Below are 20,304 nucleotides of genomic sequence, written 5' to 3'. Positions count from 1 at the left end.
ATTATTATTATTGGTTGATATGAGGAATTACAAGTGTGAGCCCATGCTTGTCTAGAGACTAAGTTTCTTGAGGCCAAGGCCCAAACCACTGAATTCCCAGCCACAGTTCCCTATTCATCTTTAATACCTGATAAATTTTTAAAGAATAAATTAATGATATACCCTTTTCCTCCTGCATAGCCTCCTCAGTTTCCTTCCTACTTTATGCCATGTTTCCACTGAGTAGGTCTCCTTTGTTCTGAACATGGAGGAGAGAGAATTACAGAATTATATTTAAGTATCCTTCTCACTTAATCTTTGTGCTAATTATATGAAACATGTAATGTTATTATAAGCAACATAGAATCATTGTATATTGCAATTACATATTAACTAATTACTGAAGTTGTAAATTGAATACTATGTCACATAACAATATTTAAATATATTGTATATGTTATGAACAAAGCATAATTATGTATGCTAATTGATGATAAGCAAGTAGTTTTAAATTAGTTACAACATAATTGAAGGCAAATCATTTGAAATATTAATAATAAATACTAATAATAAATTAATTGTATGTTCAGAACCAGCTGTCAGTGGCTGACACCTGCCATCCTAGTTACACAGGAAGCTGGGATCTGAAGATCGTGACTAAAAGTCAGCCCCAACAGAAAAATCCACAAGACTCTTATTTCCAGTAATTATAGGTCAAGTGGTAGAGTTCCAGTCTTGAGCAAAAAAGCCAAGGAGAACCTGAGGTCCTGAGTTCAACCCCAGTACTGGCGCGCACACACACACACACACACACACACACACACACACACACACACACACACACAATTAAATTTTACCACACCTAATAAAAGACATGAGCCAAGTACCAGTAGCTCAGCCTTGTAATTCTAGCTATTCAGAAGGCTGTGATTTTAGTTCAAGGCCAACCATGAAAAATCCATGAGACATTATCTCCATAACTAGAAAAAAGCAAGGATAGAGGCATGGTTCAAGTGTTTAGAGCTCCAGTTGAGCAAGCTCAGGGCCCTGAGTTCAAACCCCTAGTATCAGCAACATAGAAGTGAATATATAACATATAGATAATTTTAAAATAAAAGTTTTTTTAAAGAAACAAAAGTGCTGATTTAGCCTGATAATATGTGTAACCCCTCTGTATATCATCTTGACAATAAAAATTTTTTTAAAAGACACCAAAAAACATATGTGCCCAGTTTGTCAGCCAGGCACCAGTGGCTCATGCCTATATCCTACCTACTCAGGAGGCTGAAAGCTGAGGATCACATTTCAAAGCCAGCATGGGCAGGAAGTCCATGAGAATCTTTTTTTTAATGGATTTTTTTTAAGAATCCATGAGACTCTTTTCCCCAATTAATCAGAGAAAAAGCTGGAAGTGGAGCTATGGCTCAAGCAGTAGAGTGCCAGCCTTGAGCTCAGGGACAGCACCCAGACCCAGATTTCAAGCCCTAGGACTTGGGTGGGGTGGGTGGGGAGGGAATGTGCATGGCTTATATGGACAGGGACAGTCTTCTTTCCCTGCTCATTTATGGATTTATCCAACCAGATTTCCTTGAGTGCCAATATCACAAGACATCTGTTCTCAATGACTCCACCAGACAGAGACTTCTCGAGTTCTTCCTGGTGTGCATGGACCAGTGCCTCATGTCTACCTGGGCACTGACACTCCCTGGCTAGATGACCCCTTCCTTCCCCCTTTCCCAGGCATAGGTTTTACTCATAACCACCTGCTTCCCACAGGGGACAAGTGCCTGTCCGACATGGCCTACGACAGCAGTGCCAGCTACGAGAAGGAGAATGAGATGATGACTTCCCATGTCATGGACCAGGCCATCAACAATGCCATCAACTACCTGGGGGCCGAGTCCTTGCGTCCCCTTGTGCAGACACCCCCGGGAGGCTCAGAAGGGGTCCCAGTCATCAGTCCTATGTACCAGCTGCACAAGACCCCGACAGAGGGGCCCCCGCGGGCCAACCACTCTGCGCAGGACAGCGCGGTGGAGAACTTGCTGCTGCTGTCCAAGGCCAAGTCGGCGTCCTCAGAGCGGGAGGCCTCCCCCAGCAACAGCTGCCAAGACTCGACGGACACGGAGAGCAACACGGAGGAGCAGCAGCGTGGGGGTCTCATCTACCTGACCAACCACATCGCCCCGCTGGCCCGCAATGGCCTGGCGCTCAAGGAGGAGCAGCGCGCCTTCGAGGTGCTGCGCAGCGCCTCGGAGAACTCGCAGGACGCCTTGCGCGTGGTGAGCATGAGCGGCGAGCAGATGAAGGTGTACAAGTGTGAACACTGCAGAGTGCTCTTCCTCGACCACGTCATGTACACCATCCACATGGGATGCCACGGCTTCCGGGATCCCTTCGAGTGCAACATGTGCGGGTACCACAGCCAGGACAGGTACGAGTTCTCCTCCCACATCACGCGGGGGGAGCACCGCTTCCACATGAGCTAAAGATCCCCACATGCCCTGGACCCCTCCTCCCGTGCGTGGGCACAAGCGCGCACGCGCGCGCGCACACACACACACACACACACACACACACACACACACACACACACAACCCTGAAGAACCTGCTTCATCTGGACCACGGATAATGTGGAGAGTGGACTATGGGGTGTGGTGTGGATTATGTGGATAATGTGGAGTATGGATTCTGGGGTGGGTTCCTGGGATGTGGTGTTCATTGTCACCGGGCTGGTTGGGTTTCATTTGCTTTTGCAAACCAGATTTCCTTTGGTAGAGGCAAGATGGCTCCTGGAGCCTAGAAAAACTTCCATCTCCCTACAATTCCATAGACTTGTTAAGATACATTTCCTCCCCTTCCCCACTACACACCACTCCGTACAGAACCTGAACAGATTAAATGAAACAAGTCAGATCCTGCCAAGCAGGGTTGTGTAGTAAGCACAAAGTCCATGCATATACCAGGAGTTCCCCAGGTCCCCACAGCTAGAGAGCACTACCTCTGAAGTACTGCCATCTCTAAAGCTTAACAGGTGAGCAATAGGAACAGGTATATGGCTGCCAGGGAGAAGCAGGGACAGAAAGTATACCGAAGCCACAATCTCAGGCCACTCAAAGCCAGAGAAGAATGGCTACAATCTGAACCCAGGTAACATTAGGTCATCCTTCTCTAAGGAAAATAGAGCTGCCCTAGGCAAGGGAGGGGGCAAGGGATTGCAGAGCCCCCGAGACTCTACCTTGCTTTCTAAGCTTGGTGAGTTTGCCCAGGAGACATGCAGCCTTCCTAAACTGGTTGCAAGGTGGCATGAGTCCAGTGTTCCTGGGTACAAATGTAAAGAGTCCTGTTCTCTGCTTTGTCACCCCTATGCCCGTAATGGTCCCTATCTCCATATTCAACCACAGTCCCAATATTAGACCTTAATTTGAACCTCTCAAGGAGTAAAATTCCTCAGAAAATCAAGCTTTCTTCCAAATTCTGCACTGTCTTATCTGGGTGTTTATTCTTTCCCCGAGGCTAGTTCTACCTAAAGCCATGACCTTTTACCCTGTCAAATGCCTAAGTACAATCTCAGTGCTTCATTTTAATTCAGACCATGTCCTATTTGTAGCTGCAAGTCTGGATTCGGCTGTATTTATAAAGGTCTTTCTCTATCCACACCTACATAATTTTTTGTGTGTATGCCAGTACTGGGTCTTGAACTCAGAACCTGGGCACTCGGGATTGGTGCTCTACCACTTGAGTCACAGCTCTAATTCCAGATTTTTGGTGGTTAATAAGAGATAAGAGTCTCACTGCCTCTCTGCCTGTGTTGCTGGCTTCAAGTCATGATCTTCCAATCTCAGCCGTCTGAAGTAGAGTTAAAATCTTGAGCCACTAGCAACTATTATTCTTTCTCACACACACACACACACACACACACACACACACACACACACGAATGATTTTAAAGTGAATACTCATTGTTAGATCAAGCAAATATATAAGTCTGGCATCTAAGTTTCTAATACATGGAGCTCACCAGTTCAAAACTAAATTAACTATTCTACAGTTGTACACCATGAAAACAATGTAGCATTGTGCTCATATATAAATAGGACATTTGGCCATGACCCCTTCATCCCTGAGAGAAATACCTACCAGGCCTGATAGGCAAGAGGCAGAAAATACTAAAGGTAAGACTCTAACCTATGTGTGCTAAAAAATGGTTGCATCCCTAAACCCACTTCAGGTGGGTGGGGATTCTTATCTCATCCAGAAAGGATCTCCTTCAAGATTAATCCTGTCATCATTGCCATTATGCGACAAGCATCACTTGTTGGAGAGACAGAGACAGAGACAGAGAGAGAGAGAGAGAGAGAGAGAGAGAGAGAGAGAGAGAGAGAGAGCGAGAGAGAGAGAGAGAGAGAGAGAGAGAGAGAGAGAGAGAGAGAGAGAGAGAGAGAGAGAGAACATAACTTTAAATATCTATAATATTGGTCTTTACCAAAACTGTCCCAACGTGAACCTGAAGAAATAGCAGGTACTTTCTGCAAGTCACTCAGTGTTTCAGGTGACACAAGGATTCTTGGTCTCCAACATGTTGACGTATGGGGCTAGATAATCCCCCGTTGTGGGCCCTTCCCTGCCATTGGTGGATGTCTGGTATCATCCTTGATCACAACCCAGTAGATGTCAGAATCTTTCCCTGTTGAAATCCAAAAAGTAGCTCCTGGTGTTGACAAATATCCCACAGGGGGCAAAGTCCCTCCCACCTTAGAACCATAGATCTAAATGAATTCTAAGCTAATAGAAAGTGTGAGAAGCCTTCCCAAGTTCAGAAGCACATGATTTATCCAAGTCAGATTATAAATTCTTTAAATGTATAAATAACACCCCTCCAGTCATTGACAAATATACTTTCCCATGCACACTAGAGTTCACAAAGACATCATTCTTGAGTCACAGATCTCTTTCCTTCCAGAACAGTGTGGCATTTTGAAACTAGAAATAAAAGTGTAATGGTAGTAATTCAAGCTCAGCCATGCCAAGGTCCTGAATGATGAAAAACATGGAAAACCTAGGGCCATGGACAACTTTTCTTCAATATGCAATTACACGGACAGATGCGCCTTACCCAAATTTATATACTCAAACATGAGAGACTTCTTTGATTTCTGGTTTGCTATAGGTTTCACCTACCCTCATTCTTATCCATGCATTCCACCCAATCAACAGGAAGAAGGGAATTTACCTCCTCTTCAGCAGCATTCAAAGCTTAAAGCAGAACTGTAAATATTGGCTACAGGACTTGTTTTCTAAAATGCTTTGCCCTTTTCCTCTCACTGCCTTTTATAGCCAATCTAAATGTCTATTTGCACACCTTTTGTTGTGGTTTTATATTGTAACAGCATTTTTGAAACTATTGTATTTAAAGTAAGGATTCATATTATGTCAACAAGTAATTAAATTATGTTTGAAAGGTGGCCAGATGCTGTACCAAAAGTTGCTGAAGTTTTTCTTCTACCTGGTAAAAGTAGGATTTTGCATGACCTCACATGTTTTGTTCTATGGTTTGTTCTATGGTTTGTTCTATGGTTGTATGATGGTGTGTGTGTGTGTGTGTGTGTGTGTGTGTGTGTGTGTGTGTGTGTGTGTGTGTGTGTGTGTGTGTGTGTAGAACATCATTGTGCTAAATTTCAGGGAAGTGTGCCTAGATTCTACTCATGGTGGATTCACTCTCATTGTGTTTTATGTAAATACCAGAGGCAGGAAAGCTGCCACAAGCAAGTCAACCAGTTGTTAACAGCTTGTGATTGCTCTGTTTCATTCTCTTTCCTCCTGATCAGCCCAGCTTCAGGTGGAATGTGGAGCCTCTGCTTCCTGCCCAGGTCCCTTTTGTAATTTGTACCATAGGCGGTGTGTTTCCCCTAATGAGAGAATACCAAAGTATCATTGTGTTATCATTGTATAATCACCAACGGTCTGGCCCAACACCAATTTCTTCAAACCCTGGCATGTTCCATTTCCAATTTAGAATCAGTTATGTAATAAAAATCTTAGAATCTTTATTGAGAAAGAGAATGGCCACTTATGGAGAAGAAGGTTTGTTTTACGTAGCTTTCTCCCCCTCCCTCTGTTCTTGTGCTCTTTTTTCCTTCTTTCTCTCTGTTCTTGCAGTCACCTCTCCTTGCCAAAACAAAAGCAAAAATGGATTCGACTTACATGGACACTTTGTGAGGCATTTATGTATTCCTCTATTCTTTAGTTAACACGTGATAATGAAGAGTCAACAATATCAAACTTCTTTAAGAAATTTAAGGAACAAATGAGAAGTTGCAGATGTCATTCGGTGCCTAGCATGTATAAATATATGGCCTTCATCCCCAGTGCCACAAGAAAACAGAATGAAATACATAGGCATTTTGATAGCACAGCCCTCACTGTGAGCAAGTGTAACCAGATATTCATATGCAATATTGTTTCTACTTCCTAATATACTTTCTTTTATCATGCGTGTGGTGATTGTTGAGGTCAAACCTGCTTATGCCCAATACACTTCTAGGTCTATGTGCATCTTCTGGAAGGTCCATGCACAGGATTGCAAATGAGAACATGGAGCTTTGTCAGTTCCATCTCTATGATGCTGTTATGTTGTCTGCTTAGCTGTGGGCAGTGATCACTGGACAGATAGATTATCCTTTGTGTACTCATTTGGCATGCTTTTTCTATGATGCTAGAACAAATAAATACAACAAATACTCTGTTGACCCCATCCAGTGAGGTCCCACATAAGAGAAGGCCCAACCTTGCAGGAATCTTCTGTAGTTAACCGCCCCTCCCCTCCCCCACCCCAGACCACAGGGCCTAGGAAGAAGAAACTCACAATAGCGATGAGATCTTATAGATAAGTGATGATTACAACAGACATGGCCCAGTTCATTGACCAGCTCCCATCGATAGCCATGCAGGCCTTAGGAAAGCCAAGTCAGTCTTGAGTTTGAATGGCAAGAGAAGAGGAGAGCAGGGAATGCATTCTCAAAGTGTAAGATGAAGGCCATGGGAGCGCCAGACACTGGGAGATCAGAGAAACTACACCTTCCTGGAGTCACCTGCAAACCCATTCTCCATGCCAGAGCTGGGCCTGGGCCTTGAGGCTTATCCTTACTCTGCTGCAGAACTGCACTGATATGACTGACCCCTGTGTAGTGAAAACCCTTTGTCCCTTTGGGATAAGCAGCCAAACCTCATCTGAGTTCTAATCCTGAAGTGAAGTGACTGTTTATGTTACAGCCAACGTAGTAAAAGTCCTGGGAACTACACACAGGGTGCTGGACTCCACATCAGGCTCTGATAACAGTACCCAAGGAGAACTTGCCACACAAAAAAAGAACTCTTTTACCCAGGCAGCATCTGTCAGTTTCCAGCTTCCTTTGTTTCCAGCTTCCTTTGCTTACTTAGTGGAAGTCCATGTTGCTCATATATGCATAGAAACAGCAATACAGCCACATGCAAATGTATGTCACCACGTTATCCCATACTTCTTATCATTGTAGTGGTCACAGGTCAAAAGAATAAAGAGTATCCCATGTACTTTAAAATGGCCAGGGTTCAAATTGAAAGAGAGAAGTAATTCAAAAAAGGAGGAAGAGATGGTTACCCATGACTCATGCCTATAATCCTAGCTACTCAGGAGGCTGAGATCTGAGAATTATGGTTCACAGCCAACCCAGGCAGGAAAGTCTGTGAGTCTTATCTCCAATAAACTGCTCTCCAAAAATCTGGAAGTGCAGCTATGGCTCAAGTGGTAGAGCGCTAGCCTTGATCGCTCAGGGAAAACACCCAGGTTCTGAGTTCAAGCCCAGGACTGACACACACACACACAAAAAAAAAGGTACGGAAGAGAATTTGACAGAACATGTGAGAATCTCTGCTGTGGGATATATTTTTAACAATGTACAACAGCCTTGTAGCTTTTTCCTATGAAAGCCTGATTTTAGAAGCACTCAGGTAAGCCCATCTGGAGACCAGTAACAATGAAAGGAGAGACTACAAAACACTCCACAGAACAATTGGCATCATTTCTGGTGGGGTTTTTTTTACTCTTTTTACTTGTTATTTCTGGACTGAAACTTGGGCTTCCACTCAGGGATTCAAGCTTCTCCCTGAGCTTTTGCTCTCATAGCTGACACTCTAGCACTTGAGCCATCCTCCACTTCTGGACTTTTGCTGGTTAATTGGAGATTTGTCCACCTTGGCTGGCTTTAAACCACGGTCATCAGATCTCAGCCTCCTGAATAGCCAGGATTCTGTGTCCCTAGCCACCAGCTGCCTCTTTTTTTTATTTAAAGCACTCCAAAGCATGATTGTGACTAGAACCTTTGACACCATAGACCAGGTACATTCATTTACGTCCTTCTGGTCCAATGAGAATTCTGGAAACAGCAATCCCCTTTCCCTGAGGACTGATGTAAATTTAAACCTAGAGTTCTGTTTTTTCTGTGCTTTTAACTACAAGCATTGGAATTTGGGAATTGAAAGCCAAAGAGCAGGTTTAAGGACCCAAAGTCTCCAATCCCACTTGCATGAGTTTCTGTCACAGTTTCTATCAGAATCAAACACTGGAGGTTTTGTGACTCCCTGGTGAAAGTGCTTTGATTCTCAAAAAACAAAATCCCTGTGGCTATTTCTGAGAGTTGGATCTGTTTGTTATGACCTCTCAGCCACATCAAAGAGCTAAGAGTGAAAGACCCTCAGAGAATTGAGCAGTTAGTGGAAGACTCCAAGAAAGTTCTCAGATGACCCGAGCCAGAACTCCACGTTCCTCCATCATTACAGAAACTTCTGAACCTTTCTCTGCACTGGAACCCTGAACAGCAAACAGATGGCCAAGTTCTAAGGTACAGTCTTAGGACATTTAAGGATTAAAATGCCGTTACTTCTCCATAGCATTTTCCTCTCTGTCTGTCCTTAAATTCCCTCTCCCCTCACCTTCCAAACTCCTATACCATTAGAGGAGGCAGAAAGGGACTTACTGGGCCCTTAGAATAACTACAGTGTCCTCAGGACCTGGGATCCCATTGGCTTCTCCCTCTATAAACCAATCCTGATCCATTCAGATCCTTTTGTGGACAACTTGAGACTCCCTTAGCAACCTAGCCTTGTCCAGGTGCCAAGGCCTCTGATGACTTCCTAGAACTTCAGCTTCTCAGAAGCAGCTTAGAATCACCCACTTGCCTGTTCAGCTCACAGCCTTGAGGTCCCTCCTAAACATTTGAAGCTGGAGCTTTTTATGCTCCCTCTCACCCACCAGGTAAAGGGCAACCCTTCCATGCATGCCAAGCAAACTCCCACCCCAAGGCAGTTACAGCCTCATCACTGGGCCCAAGCCACGCCCATCTTTATATCCATGGAGGAAGTCAATGTCCCTTCTTTGCTGGAGCTGAAATAACTAAAATATAGGCAAAAGAATTTTTAAAAAAAGAAAAGCAACATATTAGCTTTGCTACTTTCAAAATATGGATAGCAGCCCCAGCTTCAATATGTGGTCACTGTGGCTTTTCCACACCCACTGTGGATTTTCCACACCCAATTTCACCCTCAATTGGGTAAACTTGCCCTTGTGGCCACAGGAAGCCCTTTGTATGCCTCCCAAAATGCCCAGGCCTCTACCCTACCAAAGGTCACTATTGGAGCTAACAATGATTTAGTCTAAAACTACGTATCTTAGTGTAGTCATCTGTCACCATCAGCCTCCTGATGCCCAAGACCCCATCCCCAACCTCCTGAGTCTTCCTACTTCCATTCAGCCTTCAGGAACCTTCTGCATGGAGTTAGTGAAAACAGGAACCTAACCATGGAACCACCCCAACCCTGCACTTCATTATTTCAAAGCCAAGTACAATTTCCTCCACCAAGAACATTGGATGGAAGCTGGGCACCAGTGGCTCATGCTTGTAATCCTAGCTACTCAGGAGGCTGAGATCTGAGGATCACAATTCAAAGTCAGCCCAGGCAGGAAAATCCGTGGGACTCTTATCTCCAATTAACCACCAGAAAACCAGAAGTGGCACTGTGGCTCAAGTGGTAGAGTGCTCACCTTGAGCTGAAGAGCTGAGGGACAGTGCCCAGGCCCAGAGTTCAAGCCCCATGACTGACAGAAGAAGAAGAAAAAAAAAGAGCACTGGATGGTTCTTACCTTAGAACCACAAGTTCATCATCAAGCCAAATGCTGGTAGTTTACACCTATTATCCCAGCTGTGCCAACTTGGGAAAGCAAATACAAGAGACTCTTAACTCTAGTTAACCAGCAAATTGCTAGACTGGTGGTATGGTTCAAATGGTAGAGCAGGACTGGGAAGGTGGCTCAGTGGTAGAGCACTTGCCTTGCATGCCTGAGGCCCTGGGTTCAATTCCTCAGCACCACATAAGCAAAAAGAAAAAAACCAGAAGTGGTGCTGTGGCTCAAGTGGTTGAACGCTAGCCTTGAGCTGAAGAGCTGAGGGACAGCGCCCAGGCCCAGAGTTTAGGCCCTACGACTGGACCAAAAACAAAACAAAGCAACACCAACAAAAAAACAAATGGTAGAGCATCCAAATGTGAACAAAAAAGTCAACCTCTTCTATGAGGCCTGGAATTCAAGCCCCATATTACCAGCACCAAAAAAGAAAAAGAAAAGTGAAAGAGAAGTAATAGAGAAGAGGGGGCTAAGAAGGGAAAGACAGAGAAAGAGAGAGAGAAGGAAAAAGGAAAGAGAGGAAAAAGGAAAGAGGAGGAAGGAAGGAAGGAAGGAAGGAAGGAAGGAAGGAAGGAAGGAAGGAAGGAAGGAAGGAAGGAAGGGAAAAAGCAAGTTAATGCTTAAATTCCCATCCATACCCTTGGCGCAAATCATCTTCCCAGTCACCTACTCTAGAGCCAAGGTACTCAAAGGCACATTACTGGGCACTCATAGGTCCTGGACTCAGCTGGGATCAAGGACTGGGTCCCGAATGATCTGGACCCTCCAACTCTGTAGAGCACTGGAGGACACTAAGCTCATGAGAGAGCCAGGGTCTGGGAGGAGAGAGGTTCTGAAAGAAATGTGAGGTGGCATCAGAAAGTGGGAGAACTAGAAGAAATGAGCACCAGCAAAAGCTAGACTATGAGGGAGGGATAAGTTAGGACATTGGAAAGACAAGATAAACAAGGCACTGTTGGTTGGAGAATTTGAGCTAAGAATGGAGAGTCTGGAAAGTTGACAATAAATTTCTTACTTATTTTTTGTAGCAATACTGGGGCTTGAATTCAAAGCCTCCTGGGCTCTGTCCCTTAGCTTTTCCTTTGTAAACTCAAGGCTGGTGCTCTACAATTTGAGCCACAGCTCTACCTCTCTGTTTTTGGTGGTTAATGAAAACAAGAATCTTACAGACTTTCTTGCCCAGGCAAGCTTCAAACAGCGATCCTCAGATCTCAGCCTTCTGAGAAGTGAAGATTACAGGTATGATCCACCAGCATCCAATAATTTCTTCCTGATAGAAAATATATTGTTGATATGCTGTGATACAAGGACCTCCTCAGCGCCAGGCCACAGGCTACATGCTGGACCCAGGGGGACACTGGTCAACAAAGTGTGTTTGCATCACAGGGGCTCAGAGCTATGGTCATCTGCATGTTCCAGTTGCACTGCATTTACCTCCAAGCTGAGTTCCACAGACACCTCTAGCTATACAGGTGAAAACTCCCAAGCTTGGACATAAGAGTCACACAACTTAGACATGCTGGGACCACTGTTTGACATCCAGTATCTGCCTTCCAATCACTACCATGAAAAATGACTCTGCACAAACAAAGGTGATTTGGGAAGCAAAGTATAATCAAGTGTGTTTTAAAATGTTACCATACTGTATAATCCTCATGGAAGGAAATGTCACTCCTTACTAGGAGCATTAGGGAAAGGTCCCTGGAGAAGCTCTGGAATGGCCGGAGTCTTCTAGAATAATTGGGATTCGGGCATTAAATAGGGACCAGAAGGAAGAAGGGTCTTTAAGACAGAACAAAGATGGAAATGACCCAGAAGTCTGATCTCAGTAGCTCATTTAGCTGGAGAAAGTTAAGAGAACAACAACAACAACAGGAGATAGATGCAGACAGAGGAGAGAACCAAGCTTGAACAGGGAAGTGAGCAGACAATCAGACACCATTGAAAAACATAAGGTGATATTGATATATGCGAAGTATAGCAAAACCCACCTGCAGCTCCCATAGGAAAAACAAGGCTTAGCCAGGGCCAGGATGCTAATGGGAAAGAAGTCCATGGAAGAGGAGTGAGGAGGAGAGAATTTGACTTCTGGGAAGCAATCTTCAAGAGCCAGGGCTATTTTATTATCATTAGTCACTTGACACTCTTCAGTGTCATTGAGAAGTGTCTGAATGCCTGCAGAGATCAACAAATGATATCATTTAATTAAGATAATGAAATCTCCTATGTTTTAGAGAAAGACCAGGAGTTCATTCTCTAGTTCCATATTCCCTCTGGAAGCTTTTATTGGTTATTTATTTGTTGTTTGTTTGTTTTGTCTGAGACCGTGATTCAGACTCTTGTTCTAATGCTGTCATTGATTCATTGGCTGATGCGCTACCACCTGAGCCATGCTTCCTACCAAGGAGCTTGTAATAAGAAAAGAGAACATGAAGCAGAGAATTTGAAGCAGGGAGCTGGGCCTCACTGAATTGTATCAACTGTGAGACACGGCACAGCCCATGCATTTGGGAGGCTTTTGTACCGTTATGACTGTATCAGAAGCTAGAGCAGCCACAGGCTGATCCTTGGGGAAGGAAGTAGGGGTGGGAGTGGGTGATGAGGAATAGGAGAAACTGGCAAAGGAAATGAAAATGGATGAACTGGCCAAGAAGGAAAGCCAGTTAACCACAATATCCTAGGTTTTCTTTATTGAAAGAGAGAGGCTCACAAAGAAATGGCTAAGGTCCCTGGTTTGCTCAGTGACACTGGAAGTGGTTATGGGTGGGAGGAGCCATGTGGCTGAAGGTAGACCTTGACCTCAGGAGAGTGGCTGGTAGGGAAGGTATAGCCTTGACACTACAGCCTTTGGCCTCAGCTGGCACCACGTTCTGGGCCCAGTTTCCTAAGAAGAGGTCTCTCTGAGATGTCTTCTAGCTGTTGCTACTTTTTTTTTTTTTTTGGTCAGTCATGGGGCTTGAACTCTGGGCCTGGGCGCTCTTCAGCTCAAGGCTAGCACTCTACCACTTGAGCCACAGCACCACTTCTGATTTTCTAGTGATTTATTGGAGATAAGAGTCTCACGGACTTTCCTGCATGGGCTGGCTTTGAACTGTGATCCTCAGACCACAGCCTCCTGAGTATGGTGGCATGAGCCACCAGCGCCCAGCTTTGTTGCTACTTTTTGACAAGACCAAGGGCAGGAGCAAGGAGGACATCCCTTGACCTCTTTCTCCCTCTCCCAAGATCTGGGGAAGAGGGATGCTCATGGCAAGACGTGTTGTCTCCACCTTGAAGAGGAAGCCTGGCAGGTCCTGGAGCCACAGCCAGCCCCTGCCCTGTACCCTCTCCAACACAGCAGGCATAGACCTGGGGCTGCACAGGATGGGGCCCTGGTGACTCTTAAATTAGTATGAGGGGAAGCAGATGTGCCCACCATGGTCCCCAGGCACAACTGGGAACCACGGCTGGGGAAAGACATTTGCATACTAGGGAGAATTTGGTACCCAAAACTGTCCCCCAAAGTGAACTGCATGGATCTCTCGGGACAGTTCACGAATTTCACTTCTTCTTTCCCATGTTTTCTCAAACCAACTAGATGTGATGTTGACTGTGAATTGTCCGAAGGTTTCTTTTCTCTCCCGTCATGAGTCAACCCTAGGCCTCTTCTCCATCGTCTCTGCCACACCCTCGTGGCCAGTGGGAGCTGTTCACACCCACAACCAGTGCCACGTGGGAGTCTCCTCACTGCGACCCAAGAACACACCACGCTGGGCCCTCCCTGAGAACCTCTCCCTGGGACAAAACCACTGGGGGATCCCAGGCTTGCAGATGGCATCATGCCAGTTGCCTCTTTGCTGGGCACTCACCCAGTGCCACCCTCAGGCACCTGCCTGAGCTTCCGCATTATCCTTATCCCTGTGGCTTTCTGTGGGCAGACGCCCTGCTGGCCCCAAAGTGAGGAGGGTGTGTGGTTTCAGGGCCTCTCAATTCAATTCCCTTTTCAGGGCGCCTCCCTTCTGGGTACTGCTCTTAACCCCACCCAGAGTTGGAGTGCCCTTCACTAAATCGTCTGTGGATGCCCTCTACCCACACCCAACCCCTGCTCTGTAAGCACTGGTGCTCAAACTCAGAGCCTTGGCACAATCCCTTAGCTTTTTATTGCACCAGGCTGTTGTTCTACCATTTGAGGCACAGCTCCACTTCTGGCTTTTTGCTGGTTAATTGGAGGTAAGAGTCGCATGGATTTTTCTGCCTGGACTGGCTTTGAACCATGATTCTCAGATCTCAGCCTCCTGAATAGGTAGGATTACACAATGAGCCACCAGAGGCTGACATGATTTCTCTCTCTCTTTTTTTTTTAATATAGGCTTTCTATCTCTCACGGGAAAAGAATTATGCATTTACATCTATTGATACTGTTATCAAACCTTGTTTTGCAAGTCATAGGGCTTGAACTCAGGGTCTGGACAATGTCCCTGCATTCTTTTACTTAAGGCTAGTGCTCTACCTAGGGGTAGAGCTCCAGCTCCTCTCTCAGTTTTTAAGTGGTTAACTGGAGATGAGTGTCACAGGGATTTTTCTACTGGACTGGCTCCAAACCTTGATCTTCAGATCTCAGCCTCCTGAGTGGCTTAATATTACAGGCTTGAGTTACCAGCAGCTAGTTAGTTATCAAAGTTTTGAGATTACAAACGAAAGGTTTATCAAACTGTTCCAGATGCAAGCCCAAGGATAAAGCACTGTTCTGGAAGAAATTTTGTTGAAATTATAATAAAATTTTCTTTGCGCTGAACCTGCTCACTGTGGGCAATAGGAAGAAGGCAAAATTTGGGGATTAGAGGTTTAACCATAAAAAGAATTTTTGCTACTTCCTGGGTGGTTAGTCTTCCTAACGGAATTCCATGTGGCCTGGATGGCCGGTTCTCAGCACATGAGAAAGAAATGCGAAGCAGTTTTCTTCTCTTCTCTTTGCTTTTTCGTTTTTGATTTAGCTTGAAGCTGAGAGCTAACGTGGCCTTCTATTATCTTCCCTCCCTCCATTCTGCAGCCTGTAACTTAATTTAGGACATCTCAGAATTTTTCTTTTGTTAATACAAAACTCAAGAAGACTCCCATGTGAATTCAAGGAGAGCTACACAGTGTCCGGGAACCTGAGAAGTGGCAGGGGTGAGGGTGGCTGGTCTCCTGGTCAAATGTACTGACCTGGCTGGAAATGATCTCTCCACCACCTACCTGCCTCATTACAAACTGCATCTGATTTGCTGTGGCACTCCACTTGTCCTGGACAGCATTCCACAGCCTGGAAGGCCGCCAGAGAAAATCTCGCTCCTGGCAACTAATTTTTGGAGCCATGTCAAAACCTGGTCTCTGCTCTTAGAGTCCTCAGCATAAGACTGCTTCAGGGCTCTCCCTGTACTTTGTGTTAAATGCTGGGCTCCTCCATCAGAATGAAAGCCTCTGGAGGGAGGAAGCTTATCATAGGCATCCCAGAACCTCCCCAAACAGTGATATATAAATGCGCTTCCTCCTCGCCCCAGCTCTCTGGGATGAGAGACTGTCCTGAAACCTACAACTTGTCCCAAAGGACAAGTCCCTACTTAGATTTCCGCCTTCCCAAAGCTAGAATCAGTCTTCCGGACAGACATGGGAATATGTAATGGTCACTGACCCTGGCTATCCTAGGAGGGTCCTCTCCCCGCTCCTTGCATTCTGCCCTCATTCAGGGATTCATCCTGGCAGTGGCCCTGGGGTGAAGCTACAAACTGTAGAGAAGGATCATGAGGCAAGAAAGGCAGGGACAGCTCTTGGGTTGCAGGAACCTCAGCTACTGCAGTAGTTGATGACAGAGAAGGAATGGAGTCTTTTAAGGAAACATCTTGGGAGATTTTAATTTTTCAGTATAAATATATTTTTACTCGGATCAATGTATGCTTGTATAAGGCTGCCCTATAAATGTGGCTGGCTTTGTGCCAACATTACTGATCAAGCCAGCACTTGTAGGACCTGGGGTCATAGAATATACTTGAAGGAATATCACTGGAGCATAGACACTAGAGAATCCACAGATGAGTCCAATGGCTCCTGCTAGCTGACACTGGATAGATGATAACCTTAGACCAAGTGCATAAAAGACAGTAGAAAGAAGGAACAATAGAGTCATACAAACTATTCAGTAAAAATCTGAAGGTAAAAGGAGCAGAAGACAAAAAGAAAAAGATACCAAATAAAGCGAAACAAAGTAGATAGATAGACAGATAGATAGATAGATAGATAGATAGATAGATAGATAGATAGATAGATAGATAGATAGATAGATAGATAGCTGATAATATAAATGTAGCAATAATCAGTTTAAATGCCAGTGGACCAAAAGGAGCCAGTTATAAGACAAAAGCTGTTACAGTGGGTACAAAATTAAGACCTGCCTGTAGGCTGTCTGTAAGAGTGTCACTTTAAATACAAAGACACATGAACATTAAAAGTAGAGCTGGAGCCAGGAGCCAGTGGCTCACACCTATAATCCTAGCTACTCAGGAGGCTGAGATCTGAGGATTGGTTCAAAGCCAGCTTGGGCAGGAAAGTCCATGAGTCTCTTATCTCAATAACCAGTAGAAAACCGGAAGTGGTGCTGTGGCTCAAGCAGCAGAGCACTTGCTTTGAGCTGAAGAGCACAGGGACAGCACCCAAGCCCAGAATGCAAGCCCTACAACCGACAAATAAATAAATAAATAGATAAATAAATAAATATAGAGCTGGAGAAAGAGGTACCATGCTAATGTTAGTAAATACTAATAATTAATAAATGGAAAGTAGGAGTAGATATCTCAACTTTCAAGAGAGCAGACTGCAGAGCAAGGAAAATCACTGGAGGTAAAGACAGACATTACAGGATGGTGGCATGGGTCTATAACCACAGCGACATGGGAAGCATAGGAAAATCCCACCAGGGGGAAATCACTAGCTTCATTCAGAAAAATAACTAAAGTAAAAAATGGGCAGGAATGCAGCTTGAGTTCTAATGTCTGCCTAGCAAGTAGGACACCCTAAATTCAGTACCATCAAATAACATGGGATAGGGGGTGCATTACATAAAGAAACTGGGATTAACACTCCCAGAAAACATAGCAATTCTGAACAGAGCCTCAAAATACATAAGGCAAAGGCTAATAGAACAGAAAGTAGAAATAGATGAACCCATTCTTATACCTTCTATGAGAAGCAGATAGATCAGCCAGCAGGAAATCAGTTAAGAAATACCTGAACTTAAAGACAGGAAACATACATATATTATATATTACATTATATATATTATATATATATATATATGATAGGAATATTTTAGACAGAAAAGACAGCATAAATATGGACTCAGAGACTGGGACACAGAATAGGTGCCGAAGGAAGGCCAGGCGGTGGGGTTTTGAAGGATGATTACAAGGGACCTTTCAGGACCTGCTAGCCAACGTTGGTCAGAAGAGGCAAATATCCTTCAGCACTACAGCTTAGCGAGGAGTGAGGGGAAAAGGCCACAAATGGGCCATTGTCCCGTCCTAGAGCTGCTGGCTGCTGTGGATGGCCTTCTGGACGGAGGGTGGAAATGGGTGTAATCACTGGTTTCAGGTAGTGAAACCAAGGCCAGGGAAGCACAGGGCTTTAGTCAAGGTCACAGGGAGTCACCCTCAAGCCACATTTCCTAAAACTCATCATATATTCAAAAAAGGGGAATGAGGCAAAGTGACTCAGGAGAAGCCATACACTCTCTCCCTCTTTGGGAGCTACAATAAACCTTACTTAGCATTTGAGAAGGGCTGAGGATTGTGGAATACTGCTGTTTTTAAAATACACATATATATAGATATAGATATTGATTATATTGTATATAAGATAGGTTATATGTATAGAATATGTATAGATTACATTATACATAATGTAGATAATATAAATAATAGAAAATAAAAACAATACCTCATTCATTAACTTTAAAAAATATAAATAATAGATTATATAGATATATAATAGAGAGAGAGAGGGAAGTAGTTTCCCCCAAACCAAACAACATTCACATCTTGAAAGCTAGTGTAAGGTAACTTATCATAACCAAATAAATAAAAAATCAATATCAAGATTCTGTAAAATGTTAATAATGTAGCTAATATGTGATTTGTAAATTTGAGAAACAAAGTGTATCCATGCAGTTAAGCAATTATCTCTCTTCCAAATATATTCCCTATAACTTAATGAATCTGAAACCTATTTATGATTAGCTTTGACAATATGCCGACTTTCCAGTTTAGATTCAAGCATTTCGAATCTTGGAGAAGAATCTTCTAGATTGCTCCACTTGGGTGGTATAAAACTCACTTCCATGATGCATGTGAAAAAAAGCTTTAGGAGAGAGAGGACAAAAGAGTTTGGAGAAGTTGAACATGGTTAGAAATTTGACAATTGAGCTAGGTCCTAGCTACTCAAGAGGCTGAGATCTGAGGATATACATGGGGTGCAGGAGGAAGAAATTTGACAGTGTACTTTTATAATGTAAAGAAATGTATTTCTATAGTATGTGAAGGAAGTTGAGGATAGCCTTTGGTGGTGTGTACCTAAGACAATGAGAGATGAGAGAAAAGTCTTGAGAGGGAAGGATTGGTTCAGATGGAAAGTCAGATGCAGTAGAAGTAATATTTTGGGTGGAAGAAAAAGAACACAAGCAGAAAAGGTTCAGCCATATGGTAGTTGTTACAATACAGTGATTATTTTCAATCTTAGCCAAGAATCAACAGACACACAGCAGGAAATGCCAAAACCATTTCTTCCAGAATGAAGTGATGTTCTGAAATTCAAAAAGAAATTCTTTACTAGACTCTGCTTTATATGACACCAAAGTCTTCCCTTCACCAAGGACAAAATGCATTCTCTCCTGCTCATGGCAGCATCCACAGTGTTAAAAATAAATACATGGCCGAGTGCCAGAGACTCTCACCTGTAATCCTAGATATTCTGAGAATCATGGTTCAAAGCTAGCCTGAGCAGGAAAGTCCATGAGTCTCTTATCTCCAATTAACCACCAGAAAACCAGAAGTGGAGCTGTGACTCAAGTAGTAGAGTGTTAGCCTTGAGCTTAAAAGCTCAAGGATAATGCCTGGGTCCTGAGTTCAAGTCTGGTGCACGTGTGCATGAGCGCACACACACTCACACACACACACACATACACATGGATTGGAAGAGATGGGGAAGAACAATAAAAGGGGTAACATTTATCAAGATACATTGTACTCATAAATTGATATGTTCAATTGTATCCTTTTTGTATAAAAACTACTTAAAGGTAATAAATTCAAGCACCTTAGGAAGTTGCAATGGCAGGGATTTTTATGCTCCCAGTACATATATGACAAACGTCTGCCATCCCAAACATGCCAGCTCTTCTGATCTGACCAGTACCCACTGTTTAACTGTGTGGAGATGTCACACTACACCCAAACTTGCAATTATGATGGGTCACTTACAAAACAAAATACATTTTAAATTTCTATAAAATCCATGACTCCAAAGCCTTCCAGCATTCTACCTCTGTACCTAGTAAGGAACAACCCAGAATTTAGCACAGAGTAGCCTTGCTATTATCTGTTTATGAAAATAATTGTAATATGCATGTTTCCTGTTCCCAAACCAGCTTTTCTGTTGGCCTCAGTATTCCTTGGTGCACAGAGCAACTGCCGACCATGCTGCACTGAACAAGAGCTTGAGCTCTGACACCCCAGAGGCCAAGGAGTTTCTGAAGTGCAGTTGCTGCCTCCTCCAGCTTTGCCAACAGTGACCAAAAAAGACTTCATCTCCAGGTCCTGGTTAGGAAGGCCTCAGAGACTCAGGAATCAATGACTTTCTCCATGGAGGAAAGAGCTCTCTTCCCACTGGACAAGCACTCACAGAAGAATGGGAACAAATTCTCCCAAGTGTTACTAGGCCACTGATCCCAGCTGGAATACACACACACACACACACACACACACACACCAATTTGGAATGTGAATACAACAAGGAGATATTAAGCACCAAGCAGAAACAAGCAGCTCCCTTCCTTCCTGATTTGTGTGCTTAGAGGAAGAGCTCCGATCTTCTAACTAGGATC

The 20,304-nt window shown here is 44.0% G+C and overlaps 1 protein-coding gene across 15 annotated transcripts in view; it reads left to right on the top strand.

The window, feature by feature from the left end:
- Ikzf1 (IKAROS family zinc finger 1) overlaps positions 1-5,516 on the top strand; it is a 101,524-nt gene extending 96,008 nt beyond the window's left edge. For all 15 annotated transcript variants that reach the window (XM_069995996.1, XM_069996005.1, XM_069995994.1 and 12 more), the window contains one exon: positions 1,756-5,516. In XM_069995996.1, the coding sequence (XP_069852097.1) occupies positions 1,756-2,468 (713 nt within the window). In that variant the 3' untranslated portion in view covers positions 2,469-5,516. The remainder of the gene's footprint in view (positions 1-1,755) is intronic.
- Positions 5,517-20,304: the final 14,788 nt, after the last annotated feature.

The sequence above is a fragment of the Dipodomys merriami genome, unplaced genomic scaffold, assembly GCF_024711535.1.
Source record: "Dipodomys merriami isolate MVZ:Mamm:240054 unplaced genomic scaffold, mDipMer1.0.p SCAF_5, whole genome shotgun sequence".
NCBI classification, from domain to species: Eukaryota; Metazoa; Chordata; class Mammalia; order Rodentia; family Heteromyidae; genus Dipodomys; species Dipodomys merriami.
The sequence above is the reverse complement of the archived record's forward strand: the minus strand, read 5'-3'. Positions and strand labels throughout refer to the sequence as shown.